Source organism: Melozone crissalis, unplaced genomic scaffold, assembly GCF_028551555.1.
Source record: "Melozone crissalis strain CALT ecotype California unplaced genomic scaffold, PUWL_Pcris_2 ptg000029l_1, whole genome shotgun sequence".
NCBI lineage: Eukaryota > Metazoa > Chordata > Aves > Passeriformes > Passerellidae > Melozone > Melozone crissalis.
In genome coordinates, this window is record NW_026535807.1 from 9,378,142 (window position 1) to 9,391,595 (window position 13,454).

Consider the following 13,454-nt stretch of genomic DNA (forward strand, 5'->3'; position numbering starts at 1 on the left):
GAAGGGAATCAGCTGTACAGTGCTGCTCTCTGCTGTGGTAGGAACCTCCCCTGCAGTCCTAGGGCACTGCATGCTGCTGTCTGCCTCTGCAGTGCTGCAAACTCTTCTGCTCAAGTGAAGAGGGCTGTCTGCTCTCATGAGTTTGTAGTCATCCCAGCTTGACTCATTGCAAAAGCATGCTACAACAATAACTTCAGAAGACCCTCTGCAGCCCAGCTCCCACATTGCTCTTCAAGAACTTGGGGGCATGGGGAGAAGCTAATTTAACTGTAGGCCTTTAACTCAAGTACCTCAGTTAAGATTCTCATCTCCCAGACTGCCCTAAAGTTATGTATTTCTGCTTTTGCCCCTTCCTGCAGAAACAGATTTTCTCCCTTGGTGTGCTCAGAGCTTTACGAGGTTGTTTCAAGAAGATTCCCAAGTACCCTTGTGTTGAGCCACTTCCATTTCCACCAGGCACCGAAAAGGTTTCCAGACTCCTGCTGCCCAGCTTGGCATGTGCCATGCCACACTTGGCTGGCAGCTCCCTAAATGGCAAATGCTTCTCAGATGTGAGCAGAGCACAGAGGGTGAAGCTGCTGCCCCTTGCAGGGTGCTAGGCTGTCCTACAACAGCTGCTTTTCATGCAGGTAGGGACAGAAAGGCTGAACTGAAAAGCCAAGGTCCATATGGATGCATTCTCTTGCTATTACAGCTGCCCTGTTCCACCTGAGTGCTGTGACACACCAGCCTCTGAAACTGGAATTAGCTCATGCTATCCCAAGGAGAGCTTGGTCCCTAATATTTTAGATTATAGCAGATGTTGCACATAATGTAATAACTCTCACAAAGGGAGGCAGAGATGCAGAATGAGACCTACCAGACAGCTAATAAAAGACCTCGTGAAGAACAAAAAAAAGCTGCTAGTGATTGCAGAGATATGTTGCCCCCAGGAAATTAAAAACAGGAATGCCCTGGCATATGCAATAAAGTATCTCCTTTGTGTCCATGTAAAAGTGCTGAAACCTCTGGACTATTAAGTAATTGAAAAGATGCTTGCAAGTTTACCCCATACACTTCAGCTGCTTAAAAGTGGTCGCAAAGAAAATGAAACAGATCAGCCTGGCTGCTGTGCAACTTTATTTACCAGAGAAGCCAACTTCAGGGGAAAAACACAGGCGTCAATGCGCGCACCTGTGCGGGGCTGCCAGGCAGCTGCCGCTCGGTGAGGGGAAGAGGCGCCAGGCTGGAGCTGTAACGAGAATGTGAATGGGAGCAGTGCACTCTCCATATCCTCCATGGGCATGTATCTGTCCAACGTCACCGGAGATTTGGGACCCTCAGGGTGCCGGTGTGGGTCGGAGCCCGGCGCCCGTTTGTAGGCGGGGCCCACCCTGTCTACGCAGACCCCTCCCCGGGGAAAAATATACAATATCCACATATTGACACGATTTCTCTGCCTCGCTCTCCCGAGTTCGCCGTTGCCCGCCCTCGGCGGCGGGGGGAGCGCACCTGCGCGGCGGGCGGCCCGGGGCTGTGCGCAGGCGGGGGCGGGCAGCGCTCCCCGCCCGGCCCCGGCCCCGCCGCCGCATGCACCGCCCGGCCATAAAGCGCCGGGGAGCCCGGCCGCGCTCGGCAGCGCCCGCCGCTCCCGCCGGGCCCCCCGGGCCCCTCCAGCCACGCCGCTGCCCCGGGGGGCGGCAGCGCTGCCGCGATGCCGGGCTGGAGGAAGAGCCTCGCCCTGTGCCTGCAGCGGATGCAAGAGGACGGTGAGCGCGGCGGGGGGAAAGGAGAGCTGGAGGTGCTCGGAATTACCCAGTTACCCTACGCCTCCCCTTTTCCTTTGGGGTGGTGGTGGTGGTGATGGGTGTCCCTTTGGAGGAGGACGATCCTCTGCGGGCACGGAGCTCCGCGGATGAAAGGACTGGAGGGGGGATGCTCTTCGTGCCGATAAACTTTGCCGCAGCCAATCTTCCTTTCTATCCCTGGGCTTGCTTGGTTTCTGCTTTTGTTTATTTTTCTTGTTCGAGCGGTGGGGGCAAACCTGAACGCGAGGTGGCTGAGCGGTCCTTTTTGGCTATTTCGAGGGGCTTTTAGTACCTGAGCCCCAACTTTCTAAAGGTGCTGGTGATGCTGTTTTCAGCTGGTAATTTTCTCCAGCGCCAACTCCACCTGGGGAATAAAGGGTTTGTAAATTGCACGGAGAACGGGTCACGGTAATCTGATTCCTATTGTGCCGCTTACTGTTGCTCACAGTGACTGTGAATTTTTTTGTTTACATGTTTCAAGAGTGTGATGTTAAATAAATGCTGGACCTGCGGCTCATAAAAGCAGTGAGAAGACATCCACAAGGTGGCACAGCGTAAGGGAGGTTTAAATGTTGCACTCTGGCTTCTGCCTTTGTATATGAACAGGAATGAGAGTGGTGGGGAAAGTTTGTCTCTGAAATCAAGTGCGTTTCTCCTGTACTCTCATGGGACTCAGGTGCAGGAGTTGATCCGGGATAGGCAGAAACAAGCAGGAATGCGTGTTTTATAAAACTGCTGCTTTTGTGCAAAGTAGCTAATGGCAGGCTTTTCCTTTGGACCCCTTCCCAGACTACCTCTCTAGACTGTTCTAATCTGCAAACAGACTTAACAAATATATGAAGTGGCACTGCTGCAGCATTTCATGTGAGTAATGTAAGAATTGTGGAATTCTCTGAACCTGCTGGTTAATAAGCACAGAGAGAAATTGTGCTGTTAGATCCCCTGCAAGGTGTTAGGACAGAGTCATTAAGCTGCTGTGCCTTTCTGATGCTGATTCCTGGCTCCCACTGCTTTGAGAGAGCACCATCTATTTCTGCTCCTGGATTGCTCTAGGACCATGGCTTTCCCTTGGTGCCTCCATCCACCTGAGATAGAGCTGTTAACAATCTTGTCCTGCAGAAGAGTGAATCAATCCCCTGCTCAACACACCGAGACCTGTTGGCATGAATTCAGCCCTGTTATGGTGCAGTGCTTTGTAACGCTGCCTTGCTGCAGCTGGCACGGATGCTTTTGCACCATTGGATCAGGGTGGCTTTGGGAGCCTTATTAAACATTCACAGCAGGGACCACTTTGATCTACAGCTGTGCTGGGTTACTTTATCTGTGACTTCATACGTGTATGTGCTGGCTCTTGTGTCTGGCTCTGTGTAACGCTTTTCCTTCTCATCCCCCTTCCCTCAGATTTCAGTCCCAGCACTGCAGTGAGTCTGTGGCTGGTGTGTGTCCCTTTGAGTACATCACATTTATTTCCGTGGGTGGTTCACAGAGTAGTCAGTCTTAGGAAGGTGCCATTTAATCACAGAATGGCTTATCTGGTTGGATAAATCTTGCAGGCTTGAGCTGATATGCTGTGTAGAGAAAGATTAGCTGAGCTTGGAAGGACTTCTTTCCCTTTTCTACAAGGCATCTGGTTTGATGGTTGTGTTATAGCATATACCTCTGCAGGGGCAGCAGAGGAAGTATTTGGTAATGTTTTTGTAGCACTGCAGTGTTAACAGGTATGTTAGAGGAGGTTTTGCATCATGATGTGTCCCTGTCTGTGATGGGAGGATTGGTACTAGATGATCTTTAAGGTTCCTTCCAACCCAAACTGTTCCGTGACAACACTGCAAGAAACATCTGCACTGTTCAGATTTTGATTTTGGAAACCAACCTCCAGCCAGTATATGAAGAAATATTGACTTCTGTTTTTCTTGATTCAGAGCAAGTTATGTCTGCCTTGTTGGCATCTCCATGCCTGTGTGGTTGTGATAGTTTTGGGGTGTTTTTGATGCCCAAGCTGGGCAGCTTTTCTCCCAGGCATGAGTACTCTGGCCCATCAATTTGCTTGCTTCCTCTGAGGACCATAGTACTTCAGCTTCCAAAGGAAATGTCCTGGTGTTCAGCAGGAGCACAATTGTAATTAGAAGAGTGGTATATTTTGGTTTCTGAATATTAAAGTGATGAGCACCTCTTGCAATTTGCAGCCATTCAGAGATGATGAATTGGAAGCTTCATTAATCACAGTTGGTAGAAAAGGTCAGCCATGGTAAGTCATATAGGGAAATGCAAGGTATATGCAAACTGTGCTGAAGTATGATTGCCATTTTGAATACCATGCACAGTGAGTCTCTTCATGCACATTTTGCCTTAAAATTTATGTCTCCTGGAAGATGGAAGTGACTTCTGGCCAGTAAGCAGAATGCTTCATTATATAATGTGTTGGTTTTCTCCACTATTAAGAGACTTGTAGGGATGGGATATTCTACTGCTTATTGTCTTCGTGCAAGGAAAAAAAAAATTATGTCAATGACTTAGAAATATTTGGTGGAAAATGTTTGCTCCACCTGCATTGACAGCAGACCTGTTATTCCAAAATCATGGGGTTCATCAGATCCTGCCTGCCTTACTGTGGGATTTTCTCAGACCTGAAAGAAGAGGTTAAAGCATATGGTCTGGCTTTGTGTCCCTCACTGTGTGTGCAGAGCTTTGTGGCCAGATCTTCTGCTGGTTTCTCTCCCTGATAACTCATCCTCTTTTGAGGCAATGATGAGAACTAGCTGGCCAAGCCAAACCCTTTTCCATCCCAGTTTCCACCCCTCCTGTTGCTGTCCTTTTTGTGAGGACTGAAGGATTTGAATTTCATTCTTGCTGCTCCAAGGTTTTCAGTAGCAGAAGCAGCATAGGCTAATTTCTGCTTTGGTAGCAAGAATGTACGTGGGCAGGTGGGAAAGTGTCTGTTTTTGGCACATCTGAGTGAATGTGGAAACTGTGTGTCTAGAAAGGATAAACTGTATCTGCAGACTGAGAAGTCAGATACTTTTATCCAAACTGGTGAAACACAGTGTTAGCTAGATGGATGAGACTTGTGTGAGATGGGCGGGCCACGGTTGTGGGCAGACACCCTCTGCTTAACCTGAGATGTTTTTCTGCTTTTAGGGGGAGGAAATACAGAGTTTCAGTGAAAATTTAGGTTGTTGATACAATTGCCCTTCCTCTCCCAGATGGTTTATCTTGAGTAAAAGCAGAAAATTTGACTCTCACCTTTAAAACCCCAATATGACGACTTATAAAAATAAAAAAATCAAAACTGAACCTTATGAAAGACTGAGGTAATGAGATTATAAAATGTGAAGTGAGTTATCTAACCCTTGCTTGAGTCATGAGGCAGGTAGCAAGGAGGGGAAGGGGAAAGAGACTAGTCAGACCTGCTTCAAAAAGTGACAATATAGCAGGGTTATGTTGCTGCTGTTTGCTTCCTTCCCTTGTATACAGCTCCGTGCTTGTTACCTTGGAAACAGCTGTAGGAGCATATTGGGGCATTTTGCTGCTGTGCAGCCGTGGGCAGAGGTGTCCTGTGGTGCATGGAAAGGAAAATCTTTCATGGTGCAAGTCGATTTGCAGGATGAGGGCAACAAAGTAAAAACCCATTGGAAGATCTCCCTTTCTTGGCTGCCCTGTCTTGCTGCAGGTACAGTTTGGCAGGAGTGAGAAATTTAGCAGGGGGGTGGATCTTCATGGTTTTGGCAGAGCTATTTAAATTTTTATAATAGGAAGGTAAAAATATCTCAACAGTCTGTTTTGAGGAAGCTTATAACAGCTGGGCTATGGACATCAGGTTTTTATTCAGTTCCTCGGAACAATGTACTGGGATGTTTTGCTCAATAGCTCTGAAACTATGTCCATGACTAGAAATGGGATTCTTCTTTACTTATTCACATGTATCAGGGTGAAACATCCCACTAAGATGGAAATTTGCTGGGTTTGCATGATTAGCAGAAAATTAAATCTTTCAATGAGTTCCATTTTTTTTTGTGATATGCATGTGATGTGTAGAACAACTAAAATAGAATAACTACTAAAAATAATGTGAATTGTCTTTTGTTCACGTACCCATAAACATTTTGTTCTTGCAAATGGTATAGTGTGCATTACTTTAAATCAGTTGAACTATTCTGCTATTTAAAATATAGTGTTTTTTCTTGTGCTTACCATATCAGAAATAATTCAGTCATGTGGAAAGGTTTTTTTGTTGTTATCAGGTTGTCTTAGGACCATCTTTCAGTGCCAGGCTGAGTCTATTCCATTTTAATACATTGCTTTACAGAGTCCTTTTGTCCAAACCTACAATGACATGATCTATTATACTGGCACTTAATGATCAGTAAAGAAATTTGGTTGTTAGCTGTCACTTAAGTAGTGTGCAGTTGAAATGGTACAGCTGAAGGGCTGTTACATCTGTCCACTGTATGTGGTGTATTTAATGTATTTCTGCACGTGACACTTCTGCTTTACAGTGTGTCCAGGCTTTGTCAGAGATGAGGACTTGCTCACACGGAGCTCAGGGATTTATGGGCTGCTGTTTGTTGGCAATACTCATTATACAGGCCACTGCTTTGAAACAAAATGTAAAAATAGAGGTTTTTGACCCTCCAATGAAGTGTGGTGAGGAATTAGGATTGCATGAAGGCTGTGGTGGTAATGCTTAAGGGATAATGCTCACTTATCAACCTGATGGAACAGCTGAGCAAATCCTGCTAGACTTTGATGGGGTCTTTTTTCACTCATTAATATGCTGATGGGGATTTGGCACCCATTGAGTGAGTAATAACTCACTCAGTGCACCCGAGCACTGTGCTCACTGCTCCCCTCCTTGCTGCTGTCACACTGCTCTGACTTTGGGCTGCTGCTTTTGATCCCATACTTCAGCAGTCTGAAAATGTAACTCTGATTGAGAGGTCCTGCACAACCTGGGGATGAAGCCACAAAGGTTTTATGGAATGACTCCAAAGCTTCATTGATATTTGATTAAAGACAGAGATTAATCATTATTTTGCTTTTTGAAGTGATCTACCTGATTTTACAACCTGAATGTGCTCTTATATCTGCAGGCTTTGGCTCTATGAAAATGAATGGACACTGTGGCTTCTGCTCTCTTGTTTATGTTAGTACTCTGTGGGGATTCTTGTGAAGAAGTTTTATTAGCAATATTGAGTGATGATGCTCAGTGCTGACAAAAGCATCAGCTGCAGTGGTTTGGCATGCTTTTCCTTTAGAGCTGCCAAGATTGGAAAGTGTGGGGGGAAACCTTTCAGGATGCTGAAGACCTTGATGAAAACCATGAATTGTGGTAGCCAGGAAAATTTCAGCGTGAGAAGGATTGCCAGATCTGTCTGGAATCAGGCCATATTTGATGTTCTCCAAACCTGTTGGTGTTTCTATGGACTCATGCCAAATGTAGTGGAAAAACACATGAGAAATTCCCAAGAAATGAATGTGGTATTTGAAACTGTTCCAGAGCTGTGATTGCAGTGTCTGACCCAGAGATCCTCTGATGCTCAGGGCTGCACTGAGAGGAAGATTGCTCAGGTTAAATAAGGATGTGTGACCAGTCTGAGGTGAATTATTTGCTGTGCCTTTTTTTCATTTGTTTGTCTCTTCTAAGTGGGCACAAGTGGCAGAGCTGCTTGGTGGGTAGGCAAAAGAAGGCTGTCCACCAGGGCATGAGCTCTGTACCAGGTTCTCTTTCTATGGTTAAGACTGTGTAGGTCTTCCTACAAGTGGCCCATTTTGCTGACTGTTTTGTTAATTATGAGACTTCATTATAACAGAATACAAGTTTTTTTTTTTTTTGAAAATGAAATTAACTTAAAAGTGTAAATATAGTAGAATAATTATAGGGGTAGAGCTCTATTGAATTTGTCTCTTTGTAGACGAGCCCCAAGACAGTGAACCAGGCATTTCTAGAGCTCTGTGTCACATAAACGGAGCCATTTCTTTTAAAAGTCAGACCTAACCCTTGACATTCAGAGCAGTCATCTATGTGTGGAATGCTTAGATCTTCTAGAGAAAAATCCCTTTTCTAGAGGAAGGGGAAAACTTTTTCTCCATGATGGTCTCTTTAAAGGCCACGAGTGAATGTTAGTGATGATTCCATGTGTATGTGAACTGCTCCTGCATTCATGTCTTGTGCAAAGGCAGTCATACCATCTAAATGTCTGTTTGTGTTCCTGAAAGGAGTATAGCTACTGTGTATTGACACTGGTGTAACTGGGAGTGGAACATGGGCAACATGTGATTGAGAAAATAAATCCCATGCTGGTGGTCTCTGTTGGAAATGGGAGCATCTCTTCTGCAGTGCTTGGTCTGGGTGAACCACACAGTGGAATGGTACATTCCCTCTTGGAAGGGTCTGCATTTTGTCCAGTTATTCTTGGTCTTGTTCTGTGCTCTGTCCATTGGGAGAAAAATGTAGTGAAACTTCTCATTTAAAATTGGAATAGAATTTTTGTCTGCTTGTTTTGTCAAAAGAATGAATTACCTTTTTATTTTCTCCAATTTTCCTCCTCCTCTGTCTTTGGAAAATAAAGGAATTCAAATAAGTTTGTAAAATTTATTTGTTTTAGCAATTATGGTGATTTCCCTGTTACTGACTCTCCCCCTCATTAATGTTAGATGAACTTGGCATCTAGTAATTACTGGCTTTCACTTTTCAGCCAAAACTATTTTCTGGCTTCAGCAAAATTTGCTGATTTCACTGAGAGTGTTGGGAGAGCTGCTTTCCACTGGGAAATTAGTTCAAACCTTTTCCTCTGACAGCTCCAGGTATATGGCATCAAGACCACTCAGCATTTAAGGAGAAGGGTTATCATGGTATTTGAGCTCAAGGAAATGCAGTGCATTAGGATGGAGTTAGATCCATGTCTTATCTGCATTAAGTGGAGGTGTCAGTGACTCTGCCAGCTAAGCTGCTGTGTCTTGATGAGTAGAAACCTCTTGCTGAGGCCACAAAATAAATTCAATGCTACATTCTTCAAGTTGTCTATAAAGTAAGACAATTTTTTGCTTAATGACTTCATTTCCACAGTGAACAAAGCACTAGAGAGCTTTTGTTTTGGCAATTATATTAACATTGGCTGCTGCTTTGTTGCCAGTCAGAGGCTTTTCAAGGTATTTATTTGGATTACAGGTGTTGTTGCCTTTTCTTGTACACGTGATGCTGTTAGTCATCCTGGTGACATTTCATTCATCTGTACAAAGAAATAAAAGTCCCAGCTCACATTTGAGTATTGCCTCATACAGCCCAAGAGGGGAGCTGCTACTTACATAAAGCCTGAGAGATCTCACTTGGGTCCCAGGGGATGGAGCTGAGATTAGCCCCTAGATTTTTTTTTCTTTCTGTCTTTTATTTATAAAAATTTCAAAATTCCTTCTTTGTTCTCAATGCAAAGTTGAGCTGAATGTACAGAGTCTGTGCACAGAAGACTCCAGTCTTATCTTTGGTCCCATTTTGATGACAGCTGTAACCACGGGAGCACGGTATAGACTGCAGGGTTGGGGTGGAGGGCTTGTCCTCATTTGCATCCCGTTGCAGCAGAGGCCTTGAAGATTTAGCAACAAATGAGATGCAAAGAAACAAGGAGAAAAATAAGATAATAAGGCAAACTGTCAGGTAGTGTGACAGTTTTGCAGAAATTAGTGATGCTAAGTTGCTCTCTTCTTACTTGGTACCAATGTGCTTTTCTGGTTCAGTTTTTCTGTGTGTGTTCAGGAAATGATGATGATTCCAGGAGTGGGGGCTTCCTCATTAAAACTATCTTGCCCAGATGCATAGCTTCTGATTATTGGAAGTCAGGGGAAATTCCCCGGGGCTGTCAGAGTGGGATGAATTTAGTGAAGAGCTGGGAGGATATGTTAGTATTCATAGCAGCTTGTCTCAGGGCTATGTGTTAATCCTGAGCAAAGGGTACAGTTGGGAATGAATATTTTGTTTCTAGATTAAATGTTCTTTTGTGTTCTTTCATCTTGAAATAGGAGGCAGTCAATCTCAATACTGTACGTGCAGTCATGTCTGTCAAAACACCCTCACAAACTTCCCCTTTGAGGTTAGATAGCAGGTAGGTCTGTGTGAGGTGGGGTGGTGCTGTCTCAGTCTTCTTCCTCTTGGGAGCCTTCATCATCTTTTCAGCCTTCCTCCACCTCTGGTTCTCCCCTTAAAGTTGTGGAGGTTCCTTCTCAGCTGGAAGGTGGCTGCAGGTAAAATTCTTGGGCCCTGTCCCTGCAGAGAGCTGAGCCAGAGTGCTGCCTCCAGGTTGTTTCAAACAAAAGCGAAGTTCAGTGTGCTGCAAATCCCATGGCAGGGATTTAGATGAGATATTGATGCTGTGAGCATGCTCCAGCTCACTGGCCATGCTTTGCTACTCCAGAATCTTTCACAGACTTTGTGAAAGATTTGCATTCTACCCAAACACCTTGTGCAACAGCAGCTGGCTGCATGAAATAGCTGCCTTGTTCCCCAACAGATCAGGCTGCAGCCCAGTGGTAACTGCAGCAATTCCAGTGTGGCTGGCACTTAGTGATGAGTTGGTTGGTATTGGGGATTGAGCCACAGACCTATTGGTCCTGTGCCTGTGTTCCTGACTGAGCACAGGGTTTGCAGCAAAATAATTTTATCATTTAGTTTCTCAGAGTGATGGGGTATTTTCCTCATTTGAGACTAGTGGGACTGAGGGGTTCTGTGCCACTCTGAAAACCTCTGCATGCCCCAGTCTTTGTGTCTGCAGAACATGGGTAATGACTACACGTTAAAAGGTTTTGATGCTCAGATCAAGACAAATATGGAAGTGCAGTTATTAAGTTTAACTTCATGGCTGTCTTCCTCTGCTTAGTATCTTCATATTCATAATGGTACCAATTGTGCCAAATATTTGAACAAAAATGGGGTAGAAAACATCTTTCTGGTACAGGGTTGCAAATCTATTGCAGCATAGAGCTGGACAGAACACGAAGTTCGGTTTATGTGGGTAAAAATTTCCCTGTACAGTAATGAACTGTGCTGTGAGTTTACCAGCTATCTAATCTAGTTTCCATCCGTTACACCAAGTGATAATCCTCTAGCAAATTCAATGCTGTTAGCAGCATTTCTGTCAGCCTGGCTCTGGCTGCACATCTAGGCAACCTGCCTTTGAGGAATTTCAAAATTTGCTCTAGTCAGTCATGCTGCCTCCTCAGCCTCTGGAGACTGCATTTCACATGTAACAGAAAGCTGAACTGTCTTGCTTCTGTAATTGTATTTATTCTGCTTTTCCTCCACCCACCACCTGCCAAAGCTATTTGGCCATGTCTAGAGAAGGCTCCTGGGTTGTTTTCTTGGAATATCCATTGTAATTGGCTTTTTGGTGTATCCTGTTCTACTTTAATATAATTCCTTCACTGTTACTGTGCTTATACAGGGACTTGTTAGGGAGTGGGTGAGGGGATCAGAAAGCAAAACGTGCAGACCAGGCTGGGGTGCTGGTTTCTCCAGGGCTTGCTGTCTGTAGGTAGTGCTTGCCTGGGGATGAGCTCTACAGCCCCATGTGCCTTTGGCTCCCAGAGCCAGGCTTGCTCTCTGGCGAGCCCTGTGCTGCTGTGGCAGCTGGGGCTGCCCCTGCCAAGGGTCACTACTGCCTGGGGAGGTTCAGTGACAGGCAATACTGCAGTGAATGCCATTCAGTTTCTGTCTCTGAATAATTAACAGGGAGAGTGGCTTTTGGCCAGGGAGCGCCGTCCTCTGCCACCCATCTGCTTCCCTGCTGTTGCTTGGAACAGCTGCTTGTCTCCAGGGGCTTCTGGGCAGGGCAGGGGGGGCAGATTGCTGCCTGCCCTTCATTGTCTTGCCACTGACACACTTAGTGAGCTTTTACTCCTTGGGGTGCTGTTTTTCTGTGCTTCTCTTTTGTGCACATTCACATCATGGTTTTTAATGGCAATGGTAATTCTTGGTTTCAATGCTGTGGTGGAGGGCACAGAGGTGGGAGTGAGGGACAGGGACTGGAGGAGTGCAGAGTGAGGAAGGGGCTTATTTCACTGTTATCTCCCTCTGCAGCTCTGAGCTTCTCATAGAAATGCAGCTCCAGCACAGCTGGCTGTAGGCTGGAGGTGCTGCCCAGCAGTGTGCAGGGAGAGCAGCACTGAATTGCTCTGCAGGCAGATCCCCCTGCTCAGGTGTGATGGACATGCTGGCAAAGCCCCCATGGAGAAGGGGGAGGCCTGTTCAGCACTGTGTAAAGCAAAACCACTGACAGAGCAGCCCTGCACTGGAGGAGTAGGTGACTATGGCAGCCTCTGCAGTTGCAAAGCAGCTGAGGAATTCCCTGTGTATATGACCATGTGCAAGTTTTTTAATGTGGCTCTAACTCTAGAGTGAATTGGCTCTAGAGGCTTTTCACAGCCCCTCAGTATGGTAGGATAATGTAATATTTTTATTAGCTGTGGCCCTGTACAGTGGGCTGGTCCAGCATTTGACCTGTTGAACTTGAACACCAAATAAGTGGCGGCCAGGAAGACACCCCTGAAGTTGTGACAGCTTTTCAAACTCATGTCAGGGCACTGTACTCCACTGCAAACTCTTCCCCAACTACAGCTTTTCTCATTTGGTTTCCTACTGAAGCCCAGCAGGTTTCCTGGGATGAGTCACTGCTCTGAGCCAATGTGACAGTCGGTGTGTGACTCCCATCTACCTGTCACCTCCTCAGCCTGCCACTAACCAGCTGGGTGGGTTAGCCACTGGCAACCTACTTAACTCATTTTGACACAATGAGTTAGTCAGGCTCACAAGTCAGAGTTGAAATAGACCTTATCAGACAACACTCAAACTTTGATTTGTGCTGTCGGAGTATTGCTGATGGTGTTTTGGGGAGCATTTTGTGAGTAAAGGAGTAGAGGTCCATGAAGAAATTTTTTTAAATGTATTTCCCTCTTTTTTATTCATAAAAATTTGAATGAAAACCAGCAATTTGGGGATGGATAGGGGGAGTAGGAAAACAGTAAAAAACCCATAAATACAACAGTATTTATGCAGCTAAGTAAGCAAGAAGATGGAGGTACACTGGTGCCATGATTGGATGGAGGTATTGGGAAGTGCAGCTCTCCTCTAGTGTATAATATTCACACTTCACTGCATGAGAAGACAGACGTAAATCTACCCATCCTCCACAAAAAATCCTTGTGGAAAGGTGTCCTCTTCCCAGGAGGTGTTTGTTTCCGACCAAGAGAACAATTCCATCTTCCTGGCTGGCTGTGGTGACCCAGCACTGGAAGGGACTTCTGGGTCTACTTTCCCTGCAAGTGAGATGTTAAAGCACTAATCATCCAGGATAATCCTGTTTCAGGAGCTCATTGATTTTTAGCAGAGGGAAGTGAGTTAAAATGATGAGTCACTGACCTACTTGAAAATGAACAACCTCCTCAGTGCCATTAGGAGCTGGTAGTAGATCATCCTGGACAAGAGCTGGTAAAAGGGGATTAAAGGGTCTCCTTGTGCCTGCTGTTGCTCTACACTGCATTTGACTTCTGTTTGGCTCAATTTTTTTTATGGATGAAGAAGCAGCACACCTTGTATATAAAAAGCTAACAACTTCTTGTGAGTGTACTTGAAATTTAAGTCTAATCCTTGTTAGTCCTGCTGTAATTGTTACCGACAAGGAA

At 45.4% G+C, this 13,454-nt stretch overlaps 1 protein-coding gene across 4 annotated transcripts in view; it reads left to right on the plus strand.

The window, feature by feature from the left end:
* Positions 1-1,682: 1,682 nt before the first annotated feature.
* GRIP2 (glutamate receptor interacting protein 2) overlaps positions 1,683-13,454 on the plus strand; it is a 249,071-nt gene continuing 237,299 nt past the window's right edge. For all 4 annotated transcript variants that reach the window (XR_008483243.1, XR_008483242.1, XM_054280776.1 and 1 more), the window contains exon 1: positions 1,683-1,748. Coding sequence is in view for 2 of the 4 variants with exons in the window: in XM_054280776.1 (XP_054136751.1) it covers positions 1,694-1,748 (55 nt within the window). In the remaining 2 variants the exon portion in view is untranslated. The remainder of the gene's footprint in view (positions 1,749-13,454) is intronic.